The following is an 18,621-nucleotide window of genomic DNA, read 5'->3' as shown; positions in this document are numbered from 1 at the left end:
GGCAGCTCACGCACAAACAGCTCGTAGACCGGACGAAGCCGGGCCTATAAATCTGCCTAGCTATCTCCGGACAACGGCAAGTCTTTGCCAGCTTTATGACAAATTAATAGACTACCTGCCCTCGCGAGCAGACGGTGGTAGCACGCGCCTGTGAGAAGTAGAGAGAGAGAGAGAGAGAAATAAAGAGAGAGAAAGAAAGAGAGAGAGAAGGATACTTAGGATATTAGGTGGGGATTTAAGAGCGTCTTAATGCATCGACGCCGTGACGTCGAGCACGATCGAGAGGATTATCCGAAGCACCTCGCGGGCCAACCATAAATAGCTACTCTTCCTTTTCGCTTTACGGCTCCTGTCATGTCAAACTAACGCGTCGTAATACTCGATAATATTTAAACATCAGCTGTAAATATAAGCTTATCCAAAAATCGTTCGTATATCGATAATCGTAAGATCCCTTTAATAATTTAACGCAAACGATTTCGTTTTATATTATCTTGAGAATTTTAACGAGAGAAGCTTTCGAACTCAGCGAATAGAAAAATCTTGGGAAATAAAAGAAAGAGAAAGAGAAAAAGAAAGAGAAATTCGAAGATATCTGGCCATTTTCCAAGAAAACTTGTCTTCTCTTGCTATTCTTTCTTTTTCCTTTCTCAATGTACAAGGATACGTGGCGAGACGTTCATGCGTGTCCCGTAAGAAGAAAATGATTCAAAAAATAAAGTAAAAATATCAGAAACAAGAGTAATCCTTCTACTTGAAACGCAAACTACGTTAATATGTTCTCGATCAGAGAGAGAGAAAGAAAGAAAGAAAGAAAGAAAGAAAGAAAAAAAGAAAGAAAGAAAGAGAAAGAGAAAGAAAGAGAGAAAGAGAGAACCTCGTTACGGTTCGTCGATTTAGCTCGACGAGTCTTCCTCTCATCGAACTCGCATGTCCGAGCTACCGTGCCGTTTGGCTCAACAAAATGTAACGTCGATGAGACGAAACTACCTTACTGCAGGTTGAGCCTTCGACGACGCCTTGATCCCGTTCGGGATCGTTTTTACAGATTTATCGTCGCAGCCTTTTGCGGGACCGCCCTTCGTATATCAAATTAGTGAGAACGAGGCGAGAGGATGGCAAGAAGAGAACCTAATCAATCGTGCCAGAGTGACAGGCAAGTCGCGATATCGCGGGCAACGACACGACGACAAGTGCCCTGCCGACGACCGTTCTCCGAGTTACCTTCGAGTAGCCTTCGAAATAGCGTCCTTTTCGATGACGTAGGTATACCCACCGACGTTGTGCCCTCCTCTTATAATCCTGATCAAAATTATTTTCGTATATAAGAGTCACGTACAACGCAAATGTTGTTCGTGCAACATTTGATTTAATGCTACGTTTAAAATTAAATATATAAATTGAATATAAAATTATTATTAAAATATATATATGTAATTTAAATTTATTATAATCATAATTATAATAATTATATATTAATATTGTATTATAATTTGAAATTAAATTTATATATATATATATAATAAATTTAATATAAATCATTTATTTATTGTAATCTTTCAAGCCGTCGAAGTATTGATTTTCCTAAAAAGAATAACTGATATCCTGAATTACTTTATAATGATAGTTCTATGATCGTACAAGTGGTCCAAAATGACGCGTCTCCACTAGCACGATTATTCTATAATTTACTATCGTTCCATTTTAATTATAATTAATAAGATCAATGTGTACGTACATATATCTTATAGAGAACGATTTTGAATTCTCGAAAACCGGTGGTACGATAAATTCGTCAGGACGAAATTGAGACGACAATTTTTTTTTTCGCTCGCCGATCTTGTCGTCGTCTTCGTTGATTCTATGTATTTATACGTGTACCTATACGTAGGTAAGAGAAGCGCGAAAGAGGCGGCTACGAGAAAGACCGCAAGTAGATGGATTAATGTAAAGGCGGACGACCCTAACAAGCGAATTATCTCCGAGATATATTGTGCCGCTTCACGGGTGGTTAACTCCGCGCAGAGAGTGACTCCCAAAGAAAGAGAGAAAAGAGAGATCCCAAGAGAGACTCGGGATCAGGAAGGAAAGAAGATGGAGAAAAGAGAAAGAGAAGGAAAGAGAAAGAAAGAGAAAGAAAGAGAAAGAAAGAGGAAGAAAGACGAGACTGGAAGAGATTAGCCAACTTCGAAGTCGAGATGACTGCGGCTTGTCTCTCCTCCAGCCGGTAATGCCTTGTAAGCTCTACTAATCTCTTTACCGGTCGTCTCTCCTGATTTATCGAGATGTTTTCATTGTCTTTGCTGACTTTAGTCGTCGACCCGTAAAGATGGCCACGAGGCCAATGCTCTTCTTTTCTTTTAGCGATCTCCTATCTTTCTATACGGTGTATAATCGTTTTCACTCTCACTTGAATTTTCTGATAGAAAGATATCTACGTCGATAACTTTAAATCATATTCTATACCATATTGAATTCTCTCATTAAATGGAATAAAACCTATTAAACTTACGTACAAGTATACACGTAGCTACATATATAGGTACAGTTAGAGAAAATAATCTTGTAATACTTTGAACGATCCTTTGAACCTCCATAATCCTTTACAACGAGAGGCATACCTACCTAACTCTCGGTTTCTCCGAATGAAAGTTTTTGCAAAGATGTGCTTCTCTAGAAAAGATTCGCCATCGTTTGCGAGAGAAGCCAAAGCGAAGAATAATATTTTCTTACGACGATGACAGAGGAAAGAAATCTTTCGTCCCTTTCGCCTTCTTTTCTCAAACCTTTTGCTCTGATCGATGTACGGGAGAAAGAGCGCAAAGAAGAGGAGAGAGAGAGAGAGAGAGAGAGAGAGAGGAAGAAAGAGAAAAAGTCCGCCTTCGCGTCTCCACGATGAATTTTTCCGCGACACGCACCGACGAGCACAGGATTTAATGGTGGTACATTGCACCCCGAACATAAATTCTATGATCAAAGTGCATCGCGTCGTGAAGGGTGAACTTTAAGGATTTTACGCGATTAAGTTCTTCTATACGAGTCTCCTTCATCCATTCCCTTTTCTACTCTTTCGATGATTTTCGTAAATCTCTCTATCTATCTCTCTCTCTCTCTCTCTCTCTCTCTCTCTCTCTCTCCCTCTTTTTCTTTTTTTCCCTTCACTCTTTCCACGTCACGATCGTTCCTTCTCAAAAAGCCGGTAACACGACGCGACGACGAGAAACTCTCGAGGCTTTATCGACTTCGACTCGAACGACAAATCGTCGAACTTTTAAGTATTTCGAAAAAGAATCCATCGTTGCGTAAATATCCGAGACGTGTAAGAAAGAAAAAGAGAGAGAAAAAGAAAGAGAAAGAGAGAGAATCGTCGGCCATAAAATACGCGTGCATGGATGCATTTACGAACTCTTGCTAACCTCTTTCGTATACGAAGAAGAAAATGAAGAAGAAGAAGAAGAAGAAGAAGAAGGGTAGTGGTAGCAATGATGGTGGTAGAGAGTCGAGGGTGGGTGGTTGCGTTCGCATCGCATCGCATCGCTTGTTTTCCCCAAGGGGACAAATTTATAACTGTCTCTAACTAGAGAACTTTGAGAAAGCGAAAGACAGAGAAAGAGAATAGAGATCAAAAGTCTCGAACCGTGAATCGAAATTCTTCGTTGCTTTTTCCAAGGAACGAGCCTCGCGGGTTTCTCTCCCCTATCTACTCTCCTGCACCCTCTTCAAACCCATCTCTCCCCCCTTTTTCCAATATGGAACGCATAGTCACTCGATTAGCTCGGACGTTCGTCTTCGTTCCACTTCGGTGACGGTCGATCGAGTTTCACGAAGTTTTCCTAGTTTTTCTCATTTTCTTTCCCTTCTCTCTTTTTCTCTTTCTCTCTCTCTTTCTTTTTTTCTCTTTCTTTCTAACATAAAGAAAAAATATTATCGGAAGACACGCTATCTTTTTCTTCCTCTTCGTTGGACTAAGATCGATGGTCTCTTATCCACTTTGTCAGCATCTCGCTATTTCTCGATAAATTAAACAGCTTTTCTAAATTCGAAAGAGAGAGAGAGAGAGAGAGAGAGAGATAGCTCACTTTTCAGAGTTACGATTGTTTTCATCTCGAAAGCGTAAGCGCGTTCTATTTACGTCGGTTTTGTGACGAACGCGCCTGGTCCGATCTTTTAGAAGCTTCCGCTCGTTTCTTCTTCTTCTTCTTCTTCTTCTTCTTCTTCTACTCCCCCTCTTCCACTCCCCATCTAGCCTGCTTTCCCGTAGCCTGTTTACCGAAAAACTTATATTTACGAGCATATGTCTTCTGACTGAAAATCGTCCTGGTTGAGGGAAATGCGTTTAGTATTAGAAATTGAAGGAGGGAGTGAAAGAAATGAGTCTCAATGTTTTCTAAATGAGCCCGAACGCGTATCGAGACAACAAGTCAGGAGAATTTATGGCACGGTCGAATAACTATTGTTGGACTAGTAGAAAAGGAGGAATATAAGTAATCGGGCACAGCTTATTTCGGACTCCGAATGATCGTAAAAATATTCTCGCCTCGGTTAACATCTAAAATTAGATCCGTAAGATATCGCGATAAAAAAGAAAGAGAACATTATGATATATGAGAAGATAAGTCTACCTTTTCTCTCTTTTTTTTTTTTTATCGGGCTTACCAGAATAAAACGTAAACGATGAATCTCCGGAAATATCACGAGACGACGGTAGGCGTTTATGAATGATTCGTGAGAGAAAAAGAAAGGAGAACGAATGAAGAGAAAAAAAAGTGAAAAAGAAGAAGAAGAAAGAGAAAAAGACTACTTACGTTATAGGAAATATTTTTTTCTACTTTTCTCGAAATTGAGACGCACGAGAACGATGACGAAGAAACCGTAAGATTTTCTCACGTTTCGAGGGAACCGTGAAGCGTCATTATATACCCTCGAATGATCGACTCTGAGAATTTGGTGCCGAAAATTGTGCTAATCCCTTTAAAGTGACCCGAACCGTCCTAAATGATCCGTCGGTTAAGCGTAAGTAACGTATAACAGGTAGGTCGTGCTGAGGTATGAAAGAGGAAAGGAGAGAAAAAAAGAGAGAGAGAGAGAGAGAGAAAGAAAAAGAAAAAAAAAGAAAGAGAGAGAGAGAGAGAGGAAAAGAGAAACAGGTATGAAGAGAAGAGAAGGAGATTCGAAGAACAAAAGCAGCAGCCAACAGCCAGCAGCCGGACTCCACAGGTGCTCCCGTGAGTAGGTTCCGTTCGTTTGGATAACTACGGACAACGACGAGTCAAGGCGTTAGAACAAACACCGCTTCGAGAAGAACTTTCTAACGCCAAGCTGACGCCGGTGTACCTACATCCATTCTTCTGTCTCTTTCTCCCTTTATCTATCTCCTTATTTTCGTCTCAGTTCGATCCTTTAAAGTCTAAAATCTCAGCCGATCTACCTGCTCGTTCTTTTCTAATGCCTTGCAAAAGTAAAACCCATAATACCAAAAATAGATTTGGCCCTTCGACTGCAAATTCTCCGTGAGGTCGGTGCTCCGAGACAAAGAAGAGAAAAAAAATAGGACAAAAGAGGGATAGATAGTGACAGTGAAAAAGAGAGAGAGAGAGAGAGAGATTAAATTAGTAGAACTTTATCGATCGGAAAGATTTCGTAAGAGCTTCGTTCGTGTTCCATTTCAAAACTAATATTATACTATCAACTTCCTCGTGTATTACGTATAATAATTACATTTATTTCTTTTTCTTTCTTCTTTTTTTCTAAATACGGAGCTTTGGTATAAAAAAAAAAATAAAAAAAAAAATAGAATAAAGCCGTAATAGATAATGAAAAAATTGAGGGTATAATTCGTCTGGAGGAGAGAGAAAGAAAATGAAGGAAATGTTACGAAGGAAAAGTCTTAACCTTCGGAGAATCCACGAAGGAACGAACGAACGAATGAACGAAGGAAGGAAGGAAGGAAGGAAGGAAGGAAGGAAGGAAGCAAAAGGCACCCTCGGCGAGCCTATCCGGTACTTTACGAGCAAGAAGAAAGCGCTCGAGGTCTTACGCCTCCGTAAATCCGTCGATTTGCGCCTCGGTAAATCCGGAAAGCAGCTTTGCTGCTTTCTTTCCACTCGTCGTGCGACGCCCATTAAGCTATACCCTATAACTCAATGCAGAAAAAAAAGAGAGAGAAATAGAAAGACAGAAAGAGAGAGAGAGAGAGAAAGAAAAAGAGATCTTTTCGCCTTTAACATCGGACACAAAGTAACGCTAAAGGCAGAGAAGAAATCTCGAACGTTCTCGCCATTAACCCATTTCGATTGTTCGTATTTTCTCAAATCAAACGCGGACGGTCGTGAAAGTCGCGTTCTCGCAAAGTCTTCTGATAGGAGGAAGAAGAAGAAGAAGAAGAAAAGAAAAAGAAAGAAAAAAAAAGAAAAAGAAAAGAAAGTAACTGTGCGAGACTGTTCGTGGGCGTCGGTGACAGGGAGTTGCGTTGAATTTCGAAGAGACGAAAGACTCAAAAGAAAAAGACTATGGGTTATGTAGAAGGAGAACGGGGAAGGGGTGAGGATCGTCGGGGAACGTTTTACGATCACCGATGAACACGGATCAACAATCGGAAGGCGATAGCCGTCTCAATGAGCCGCAATAAACTGACTTTATTGTGGGTTCTAAAAGTACGCAAGCGAGCGCCCGCTTGGCTCCTCGAAGAAGTGCGAACGTCTTTCGTAACGGCACCTGCCTGCCACCATAGTCATATTGCTACCCCATTCTCTTTCTACCGAGTGTACCCTTAAAAATATGCATCTCTTTCTCTCTCTATTCTTCTCTTTTCCGATAGAACGATGCAGATCGTATGATTTCGTCTTCACGGTTCCAAATTTATTCGAGATTTACGACTAGTAGGATATGTAACTATTTGTACTGTACTTACGTACGTATAGTATATAGGTTTGTACGCATACATGTATGTATGTATGTATGTATATGTGTGTGTATGAACATCAATGCTTCTCTCTATGTCAACGTATAAATCCACTCTCTTTCTCTCTCTCTTTCTCTTTTGTCTTCTCATACGGTCGTAAGTTTCCGAAAGAAAATGATAATGAAGATTACGCGAGACCAGGTCATTCACCTTTTCCATCTTACCCAAGATTACGTCAAGATTCGATATACTCGGTTCTCGTCGACGTGGGAACGCGACGAGGAAAACAGATCGATGCCTTCTGTCTCGACCGGAATCGACGCTGTGTATAGCGTCGAGAAAATCGGATAGACCAAGGGAAAATAATCTATCGATATAACGAGACACGATTTTGAAGAGGCGCCGCCGTTGTTTCATCGATCTTTTCGATGATTCCAACTCCTTTTCTTTCTTCGTTTCTTACGTCGAAGATAATAATAAATCTTCAAATTTATTCATTGCGACTCGTCGATGAAATATATACTGATGAAAATAACCATCTGAATGATTCAATGAACATTTTTATTGATCCGCGTTTGTGTTTGGATATATATTATTGAAGTTTTATAAAAATGATAATATTGTATATAGAAAATTAAATGGGTAATTCTCTTTTGAATCGCTGCTTCGTCTAGAGGTCGAAGACTCCAAGGAGTACCATTTTATCCGAGTCGTTTGTTTTCTGTGTTACGTAAACTTCTTTCTTTTTTCTCTCTGTCTCTCTCTCTCTCTCTCTCTCTCTCTCTCTCTCCCTTTCTCTCTTTCTTTCTCTTTTCTCTACGTAACTTACCGTCGATGAATTTTTAACGAGCGGTACCTCCGTAACAGCGACGATAAATAACGCTCCCTACACAGACATCGCTTGTTTTCACCTTCCTAAGAATTACGTGATTCGCAGTCGAAGGATATTCCAGAGCGTAGAAATGGCCGATGGTTCGCGAAGAGAGGCCAATCGCTTATTGGAAAGGCGGCTTTTATTGTCGAAGGAACGCAAAGAGTAGAACGCATCGATACTTCCCACGTTTGTTTTCCGAAGGTCGAATATCTCGGAACGGGCGAAGCTTTAAATTCTTTTAGCTTACTACCAATGACAACGTTCTTTCGACGAAGTCCCGAAGAAAACTTGACTCTTTCCTCCTTTCCGTTATTTTACATTCCACGGCCCTTCTTTATAGCGAGAAAGCGAGAATTGTGAAAAAAAATTAATAAGCTGGATTTGCGCGTGACTCTTTGAAAGAGAAGCCGCGGCTTCCTTGCAAAAAGGAAGAAGTAAAAAAATTCAGAGAGAAAAAGAGCCGATTCTATTGATATCTTTCAATATTATCACCTATAAATGACAATCGATGATAATCGATTTTTTCTCTTTTCGATCTTTTCGATCGCTAGATCCTAACGGTAGAAATTCTCTCAGAACAATCTTTAATTCTCGAAGTAAACCCGAGCCCTCTTTCTTTTCTGCTATCTCTCATTTTGACAGGGCCGAAACATCGAGTATCATGGCGCATCAGAATGGCGAAAAATACTTTGGAAGGTTCGCAGATAAATAACGAAGCGTGCACCTCGCGTAAACGTCAATCTCGTTGACCGTTCGCGGCACATTTCGGTGTACTTTCGAATACTCGCGACTTGATCGCATGTATTATTTATGGCCGCGGGGTGAGGATATGTGCCGACGAGGACAATGGCAAGAGAGAAAGAAAGAAAGAAAGAAAGAAAGAAAGAAAGAAAAAAAATCAAAGAAAAAGAGAAAAACGAAGAACGAACCTGTCTTGTCGGAAACTCATCGAAGAAGCTCGTTGATGTAAAACGTTGACCTCGATGAACCATTGGTTCGAGTACAAAAAAAAGAAAAAATAGATAAAAGATAAATAAATAAAAAGAGAGAGAGAGAGAGAGAGAGACAAAGAGAAAGAAAAAAAAGTAGGTACCTACGTCATTTTAATAATGAACATTTCTACTCGACGTAGGTAGGTAGAGGTAGGTATTCGCTCTTCTCTTCGAAACGGAAATACGTGCGACGACAATGCTCATCCTCGTTTCGTGATTCACAACCGAGTAGATACCTACATAGGTACACACAACCTGCTTCGTTGTCCTACGCTTTGGTATCTTCGCACGTAGGTACCTATGTACCTATTCTCTCTCACTACCTCCTCTCTCTTTCTTTTTCTCTCTGTTCTTTCATCGTAGACGAGTAGCAAAAGAAAGAGAGAAAGAGAGAGAGAGAGAGAGAGAGGGAAATTGAAAAGGAAGAGTAGAAGCGTGAGAAAGAAAAGGATGAAGGCAAGAAACGAACGTAAGAGGCGCGTCGTATGCGAAGGCACGGACTCCATCGTGATACTCGAAGCTTCAGGGTGACCAAGTCAAGGCCCCGCTTGTCTCTCTTCTTCTTGGCTCGTGCCCTTTCTCGGATCTTTTCTTCGATGTCCTCTTACGATGTCCTTCTTTCTTCTCTCTCTCTCTCTCTTTCTCTCTTATGCTTCTCTAGTATCTCTCGATACTCCGGATCTACATTCGAAACGACCCACTTTTCCAAAGAAAAAAAGAGAGATAGAGAGAAAGAGGCATATCTAGTAGAAAAGAGCGGAAGAAAAGAAAGAGATAGAAAAGGATGGAAGAAAAACAGAGGGAGTGCGAGCAGGTAAACGTAGAATCGCGATTGGACGAACGCCAATTCCTCCCGGGGATGCGCCGCCGATTTGAAATTCAACGCGATGAAAGCTTTGCCGGCCTCTTTCTCTTTTTCTTCTTTTCTTTCTTTATTTCTATCTTTCTTTCTTTCTTCCTTTCTTTCTTTCTTTCCTACTTTCCTCTTTCTAGCCTTCGTTCCTTATCTATTTCTTATCCGGTACCTAGATAGAAGGCCGGTACTTGCTAAACTGGTTCGACCCTGTAATATACGCGTCGGGTCAAAGTATATATGTAAGTACCTATTCCAGTTTGCTAACCCAAAGACCGGAAGTACTACTATTGGCAGCCTGCTTCGACTTTGCCAAGCATAAGAATCCTTTTAATTCGGATTGGACTCTTAATCGAGAACACGAGCACTCTTTCCATTTTTCTTCCTTCGCTAATCCTCGCGAAATAGGATGCTCGCGTGCACCTAATATCACGAATTTGCATTGCCCGGATAAAACAAACGAACTATTTAACGAACGTCGTAAAAATTCTTTTACGATTTTCCTTAATTATTTAAAGGAAAACGAATCACAGATTTAATGTTCTTTCTAGTGAAACGCTTTTGCAAAGTACGACGAAACTATCGATTACCGTTCATTACCGTTTTGAAGTTTTACGAGAGAGATAGAGAGAGAGAGAGAAAAAGAGAGAAAACGTTTACAATCACACGTGGCTACGTCTAATCGAAAATAATGGAATAAGAGTCACGGTATATGCTCTTATCGAATGATCGAAAGAATCTAATCGCGGAATTGATCGCGGTTACCACACGAAATGTTACGTCATCGTATCGCGCCGAGCCAAAACGTTTCGAACGGAAACGATAATATATCTTCTCCAAAGCTAGATGAGAGAAAGAGAAAGAGAAAGAAAGGGAAAGAGAGAGGTAGAAAACGTCCAACTTTCTCGCGTCCGTGAGTAAAAAGAAATTCAATTCTTCGATGAGGTCGAAGAACCTGGAGACGACACATTGGAATTGGTCGACGTCTCTTTCGACGATATCGCGAACGAAGAGCGTGCATATGGGGAACGGAATGGGATGAGTTGAGTTAAGGGTAGTAGTAGTAGTAGTAGCAGTAGTAGTAGTAGTAGTATTAGTAGTAGTAGTAGTAGTTCGTTGGTTCCTTTGGTAACCGTGACGGAAAGTCGCGCGATACCCGCTCATGGCCCTTTGTCGGGCAAAACGACGGGATTTGCGAACGAGCCTGAGCGTCGTTGACTCGGAAATATTGCGGAGGGTTTCCCTTTTGACGAGGCTTGACAAGGCGTAAGAGCCATCATCGTCGTGCGACCGAGTGTCTACGCGCGAGGGGTTCGACCTTCCTTCTTTCTTTTTTTCTTCCTTCCTTCCTTTCTTCCTTCTTTCCTTCCTCTTTTATCCTTCTGCGAACCTGTTTCCGAATCTGTTTCCCTTTCTTCTATTTTTATCTTTTCTCTTTATTCACGAACGTAAGCAAGTGATTTAAATATCGTCGATAGGACGAACATTGATCGTGACGTTAGAAAGTTAATCGACAAGTAGTCGAGAATCGATCTAGTCAGACGTAATCGATCATGCAACATAAAGTTATTATCATTGGCAATGGTCTGGCGTTAAGTAAAGTTCCTTTCCAGTGAGAAAGAAAAGAAAAATATCAAATAAAAAGTTCCATTTGCTTAACTCTACTTCTGAAAGGATTCGCTGAAAGCTTTTTCACCGTCTAAGAGGGATGACTCGATGTAACGGCGGTACCACTGAAAACGAAGACGAAGATGAAGACGACGATAACAACAACAACAACAACGACGACGAAGACGAAGAAGAAGAAGAAGAAGAAGAAGAAGAAGACGACGACGACGAAAACGACGAAGACCACGAGAAAGTGACTCCTTCGCTCTGGTATTTCGCACTTTGCCGCGCGTCGTTCCATCCATTTGTATCTCACGCGATTCGATTAGTCATCGGGCTAATGCATCCCTCCGAAGAGTTTGCAAGTTAAACGTACGACTCCGTGAATGGTTTCCATCCAATGGCGGAGAATCATCCGGAGAATCTAATAAGATCCTCCTACATCGCAGATTAAATCGTCGTCAAGAGGATCTTAACGGTAGTTGTATTAAACGGGCTATTACGAATAATGTAAAGAGATCGTTTGTAATGCTCGAATGAAGATTTCCCAAGTGTTGCAGTTGCTATTACTGCTACTGGATTGCGTACCACGCGAGAAAGCTAACGAGAAAGGAACTCGAAACGAGTCTATCTCTTTAATCCAGCAGCCTTGGAGGAACCGACGGCGGTGGTGACGGCGGTGGCAGTAGCAACGGCCGGCCGAAGGCAGCCACGACTCTTCTCGCTGCCGCTAGCAAATTCTCGCCTTTTCTCTTCTCTTCTCTTCTCTTCTCTCTGTCTCTCTCTCTCTCTCTCTCTCTCTCTCTCTCTCCGTCGGTCCTTGCTCTTTCTTCCTTTATCTTTCCTCTCTGCGCGGTTTATGCTTTCTCTGTCTTGAGGATCTACGGCTTTTCCGATGAAAGGAAAAGAGTGGAAGGAAAGTTGGCCATTATTAATCACTATCCAAACGTTTCACATGAGGGAAGATACTATCAAAACGAGAGAGAGAGAGAGAAGGAGAGAGAGAAAGCATTTTAAAAAAACCTTCTATTTACAAAAAAAAGAAAAAGAACAAGGAACGGAGCCACGCGTTTGGGAATACGTTCGTCTGCCGAAGAAACAAAGACAGCTACGCTCTTATTATATCCTCGCTGTCTTTCAAGATGCAAGATATGAAGAGAAAGCATAAGAACGAAAAAAGAAAGAAAGAAAGAAAGAGAAAAAAAAGAAAAAGAAAAAAGAAAAATACCACGCGAGAAAGTATATCGTGCACTGACCTTATAACGAACATGTGTGTCCCGTGGTCCCTGGATGGACAGTCATTGGGTCTCACACGGGGTGGCTCGTGGCTGTAGTTAGAGGAGGACTGCTGGCACTCGAGCAAGTATCCACTTACGCACGCATGAACCGCGTTCGCGCGATAGGAATCCACGTTTCTGTCGGTGGTGATAGTACCACTGGTGCTACTGCTGCCGCTGCTAGTACTACTACTAGTACTACTGCTACCGCTACTACTACTACTACTACTACTACTACTACTACTACTACTAGCGGCGGCGGTGCTCTTGAGGATCAGGCGCGAGCCCACGGAGGAGGCGCGTGCACGCAGCGGCCCGTAGCCGCAGGATCCTCGTGGCACCGGCTCGAACAGGTTGATCGAAATCTTGATCCCTGCCTGATCGCACCGTCTTCCACCGTACCACGACTCCACTTTCGATCCTGCCACTTTCCTTCTTACTCCTGCCACTTTTTATCGCGACTACGTGCCGACCGGTACGGTACACGAGGAATTTCCCGGTCTAAGTTTATATTTATTATTGGCCAGAGAAAATATTTCCTTCGACTTTAACAACGAACGACGTTACGCGATGAGCCGATCGTTTGCTACTGATGATGAGAACGAGAACGATCGACACGAGAGAAATGATTAAGGACGACAATTCCGAAGAGGACGAAGACGGCAAACGACGACGATGACGACGACGACGACGACGACGACGACGACAACGATGGTCTCGTGGTGGTGGTCGATAGCGCGGCGCTCTACTGACGTCGCGACGCTTCGTCGTGTCGTGGCTCGCGGCTCCTGCCCGCCCCCACAGCCGCGAGCGCGACCACCACCCCCGCAAACCCTCCGGAACAACCCGGAAACTGACGAACCTCCGCTCCCGCCCCCGCAAACTACCCTTATTTCGTACCCCCACCACTGCAACCGCCACCACCACCTCAGCCAACGAAGGACGACTCGACTCCTCCTTCTTCTCCAACACGATCCCGCTCGCCTACGATCCTTCTTCTCATTTTTCTCTTCTCTCCCTTCCCTTTCATTCTTCCCTCTCTTTTTCTTTCTTTCTTCCTTCCTTTCTTTTCGTCGTAGGATCACCATCGACGACATTTTTACCAACGACTTCGATCTAACAAAAAGAAAATGGATAAAGAAAATACTTTTACTTCCTGGTTCAGTGTATGTTTAACGAGTTCCTTTCCCTTTAATGATGTTTCATCTATATATCGTTGTAGTAAAGGAAGAGAAAGGAGTATTGGATCGTACGAAATTACACGTAAAGACAAAGTTGCGAACGTGTTGGGGTACGTGTTAACATCAGCAAGAGGGAGAAAGAGAGAGGGAAAGAGAAAGAGATGGAACGAACGAAAGAACGAAAGGGAGAAGAGAAACGAAAAGAGCAAGAAAAGAGACCAAAAGGAAGGAGAGTCCCGCGGGCAGTCGGCCGACCACGTGGGTGACGTTCGTTCCCCTTCCCCCGCTCCCAGCGATGGCCACGTGCCAAATAACTCACTTGGCACGCGTAAACAATTACTCCGAAACTCATGTTATCGCGCTACATTACGCGTATATATCTCACCGCTCTTGCCCGCGAGCTCGTGCGTGTCGCGTACTCCGAGAGCCACTCGAATCTGTCTCTCTTTCTCTCTCTCTCTCTCTCTCTCTCTCTCTCTCTCTCTTAAACGTGCGAACAAGAGATAGAACAGAGAGAAAGAGAAAGAGAAAGAGAAGGAGAAAGATGGTCTCGACGTTTAGAACGAGCGCGTAAATATTCGTGTCGCTTGGTGCTTAGGTCAAGGCGCTCTTTCTCTTTCTCTTTCTCTTTCTCTTTCTCTTTCTATGTTTCTATTTCTCTCTCTATCTCTCTCTCTTTCTCTCTTCTTTAAGATCATTTCTCGATCGTAAATCGTGCGTGTCTTCTCGAATCCTCTTCGAAAGTCAATTTGCTGTTTGTTTCGTGAAAATTGAAATACGATTCCAAAACGTCGCCGTGAGATATTATAATCACTCCCGTCGTTTTGTTTGTTTCGCCTTTATCTAAACTACTTCATTATTTTTTCTTTTCTTTGTCCTGAATTATTGATCCTTACGAACGTGAGAGAATGAGAATGAGAGAATGACGATGAAATATCGATGGGGATGAAATAAAGACAAACTTTTTCGAAGGGTGCCGTGCCTTTTCTATTCTTTCACGAAGAAACGAATTATTCGCGATTAATTAGGATTTGGCCGAACTAACCAATTTGGTTGTACATATCGTCCTTGTGTATATTGCCAGTGTATTACTATACTCGATCAAGCCTATACGATGGTGGTTCGACGTTTCTCGGGCAGAACCATGAGTATCATGCTCGCTCTAGCGATCACCGCGGCTCTATTCGGTTTTCTGCATCTGCAGATCGATTTGGGCATTGGCCAACCTCGATTCTCCGGTATCGTGGGTCAAGACCCGATGGGGATATCGAAACAGTGGCAGAGAATGTTTCTACAACCTCGAATATCGAAACAGTGGCAGAGAATGCTTCAGCAAACTCAATACGATCCGAGACAGAAGGGTCTTTAAAACCGAATGACTTCTACAATTCTCTTTCTCTCTTTTTCTCTCTCTCTCTCTTTTTCTCTTATTGAAAACAAAACCTAATTCTAAGTTCTCAACAGTTCGAGGCTAAGTGACATAACTAAGCTAAACGGGTTATCGTACCCATAATCTCGATTCAAGAATACTTTCTACATTATTGAATATTTCCTATTTACATATATAACTTAATGACAACGAATAAAATAAATATGAAAGCGAAATAAAAACTGTTTTTTATCTCCTACTTTACTATCGCCATTGATAAATTCTTCGATGATTCACCTTCTCTCTTTCTCTCTCTCTCTCTTTCTTTCTTTCAACATTGGTCCCTCTTTCGCAAAATGTAATAACGTGCCCGAAAAGTAATTGTTCGAATTTGTCGAAAGAACATTAGATAAATCTATCTCCTTTCTATGGCACGTATCCCTTAACAGCTTCTCTAAAAGTCTGCATCTCATACTGAGAAATACACGCATTCGTCGAGCATCGAGGCAATAACGATATATCACGGAAGAGAGGAAAGAGAACGTAATAAGCGCTACGAAATAGACATATACGACGTCGACTCTCGAGAAAGATATTTAATAACTAGAAAAGACATAGAGGTGCTCGGTAGTAGGCAGGATATCTCGATGCCACTTGCTTCAAATTATTAATGTCCCCCGTATATATGGAATAGAACCGAGAGAAAAAGGAAAAAGCGCGCGGAATGTGCCAAATCGAAATGTGGCATTACGATGAACACAGGATGGAACAAAGAAAGAAAAAAAAAGAATGAAAGAAACTAAAGGAAAAGGCTATTGGTACTTTTCAAAAGAATCGAGTGTGAGTGATACTTGCTATAAGATGGATACTTAAGAAAAGACATTGCGGAAAAGGCGAAACCACTAACTCGGAAACTGTGAAATAATGGAGATCGAGAAAAAAAGGAAGGAAAAGATTTTTTATTTTCATTGCATCCTTGAATACGTTCGTAACACTCGGCATCGCATAATTCATTCAAATCGTCGCTGCTGCGAATGATTTAGAAGGATAAACTGGATCGAGACCACACATAAACCAAACCTGTTAACACCTTCCTGCAAAATTGTATCTTACATCATTACGAAATCCGTTCCCGTCGACGTGAATGATTTACGGAACTTTCGATATCTTGGGATTTTGATTACGGTCCGTGCGATTTTAATATCTGAATCGTTCAACCCCCTTTAATAAGATCTACGAGTTTGCGAAAGTTAAGTAGAAACTTTCATAAAATAAAATCCAATTAGTATCAAACGATCGTAACCTTTACAAATTCCTTTTCTAAGAGAATTCTTTTTCTAAGATAAGCTATAAATCCGATAGAAAATTTAAAAGACATTTTGACGCTCGTTTGTTCGGCCTAACTATAATTCACCGATGTCAGGATGAAAGATCACTCGTTAATGAGAAGAATATGGAAGGGTGGGAAGATGTGGGTATATTAAAGTGATACGCGTAAAAAGGACACGAAGGAACAAACGATGTAGTAATAAACGAGGCCGAAACCTTGCGGTAAATCTCAAATAAAATGTTACGTCCTTCTAGCACGCTTTTTAGCCTCGTTAGAACGTGGAATTATGAGAGAGGCCCTTTTCACATTCGGTTTATGAGTCTCTTAGCTCTAACTCCGTATACGAAAAAAAGATTCTTAAACGTATTATACATATATATATATATATTTTTTACTTTTCTCGAAAGGTTTTTGATTGCTCTTCTGACAACTCATTTAAGTCCAGCTGAAATTCGAATTTCTTTAAAAAAAAAAACGATATGCCTACAAACAAAGAATCTGCTTCGATCGTAGAAAATTTTATGGATTCTTCGTACCTATCGTCGTTCTTTGATAATACCGTAATAGGATGTTAAAGGATACGTAAGTATACGTCGTCGTCGTCGTGTATACTCGTCGGTCGAGCTACGAAAATGGAAATACGATCGAATAAAACGACTAAGGCAAAATGATCATCGTGTGAAAGAAAATAATAGAGAAGGGACATTTTTTTCTTTTCTTTCTTTATTCTTTGGATTTTTCGTTACTCTCATCGTCGTCGTCGTCGTCGTTGGTCGGTCCTCTTGCGGAGGAGTATCCAGTCGACCGGACAACGATTTCGCGGTATTCGATAAATCCACATGCTGCGAATACCTCCTCCTCGTTTTGTTTTTTTTACGTCCGACCTTCCTAAAGCATTGTGATCCGCGATCTATTTCTGGCGTTCGCGAATGCTAATTTCGCGAGGGCGCCTACCGCGATCGAAAAACATGAAAGAAAGCGTGGGTAGTTGAAAGAAGAAGCATCATCGTTTTTTTGCCGATACCGTATTTGGTTATTTCGCGTGAATCATCGAAGAGCAAGGGAATTTTCCCTTAAAAAATTTTCCTCCGATTTCATCATAGTCAATGGTGATCTAAATTCGAACAGCAAGAATAAAAAGAGAGAACAGTGTAAAAAAAAAGAAAACGAATCTATTCTCGGCATTTCTCGAATTATAATTTAAGAATCGCATAACTCGCGAATGTATGTAGATACACGTACCGACATCGATCTAATGGTCAAACTAAAATCAAATACAAATGATACTCGTTGCTATATTATATATATATACACATGTGTGTGTGTGTGTGTGTAATACATGAAAAACGCATTCGAAAAAATTCGGCAAACGAATCTCAAAGATTGCTACAATGCATACGATTTATTTATCGTCTTCCTCTTTCTCTCTCCTTTTTGCTTCGAGCTGGCGATGGCCTTTTTCGTTCTTATTTCGTGCACTTAACCGTGGATCTGACCTTTCGCTGTAGCGACCTTCGACCTTCTGCGTTTTCGCATCTAACGAAAAAGGAAATACGAAAGAGAGGAAAAGAAAAAGAAAAGGAAAGAAGGGTAGAGAGAGAAAAAGGAAGAAAAAGAGACAAAAAGAGAGAAAAAGAGAAAGATGGAGAGAGAAAGAAAAAGAGAGAGAAAGAGAGAGAGAGAGAGAGAGGACACGTTCCACGTGCGTATCGCCACACGAATACCGCTACTCTCCAAGTCGACGACATTCCTATCGCGGTACTACCATCATCGGGTCGACGATGCAAAGGTTATCGACAATGGCGCTCAGCCAGGAACAGCAGACGGTGCATTGTGTTTAGCGATGTATAGGATATCCGGAGTACGATGGGCGACGCTGCAACAATGAGAGCGAGAAAGAGAGATAGAGAGAGAGAGAGAGAGAGAGAGAAGGAGAGGGAAACGGTCGATGGAAAAGAGAGGACATACTCGAATCCAACCGCCTTTGCCGTGAGTGGTGGTCCAGCACGTTGCTTCGCTTGCATCATCTAAAAATTTCTGTCGAAAAATATGCTTGGCTTCTTACGATCGTTAATTGCAATCGAAAAGCAAAACTCGATTTTAGAGACATTTTCCTTTATCGTTTCCGTTCGACCTTCTCGATGACTCCTCTCTCTCTCTCTTTCTCGCTCTTTTTTATCATCGTTATTGCTGTCTCTCTTATATTTATTCTCAAGGAGCCAGATTGACCCTCCTT

General features: G+C 41.6%; 1 protein-coding gene across 2 annotated transcripts in view; it reads right to left on the bottom strand.

The window, feature by feature from the left end:
* The window catches only part of LOC127064317 (fibroblast growth factor 17-like), a 97,319-nt gene extending 84,035 nt beyond the window's left edge, over positions 1–13,284 (bottom strand). Inside the window, exon 1 of one of the 2 annotated variants that reach the window (XM_050995252.1) lies at positions 12,485–13,284. Coding sequence is in view for 1 of the 2 variants with exons in the window: in XM_050995254.1 (XP_050851211.1) it covers positions 12,485–12,498 (14 nt within the window). In the remaining variant the exon portion in view is untranslated. The remainder of the gene's footprint in view (positions 1–12,484) is intronic. The other variant, XM_050995254.1, reaches the window with a different exon arrangement.
* Between the last annotated feature and the right edge of the window lie 5,337 nt (positions 13,285–18,621).

Source organism: Vespula vulgaris, chromosome 5 (genome assembly GCF_905475345.1).
Source record: "Vespula vulgaris chromosome 5, iyVesVulg1.1, whole genome shotgun sequence".
Classification (NCBI taxonomy): domain Eukaryota; kingdom Metazoa; phylum Arthropoda; class Insecta; order Hymenoptera; family Vespidae; genus Vespula; species Vespula vulgaris.
The sequence above is the reverse complement of the archived record's forward strand: the minus strand, read 5'-3'. Positions and strand labels throughout refer to the sequence as shown.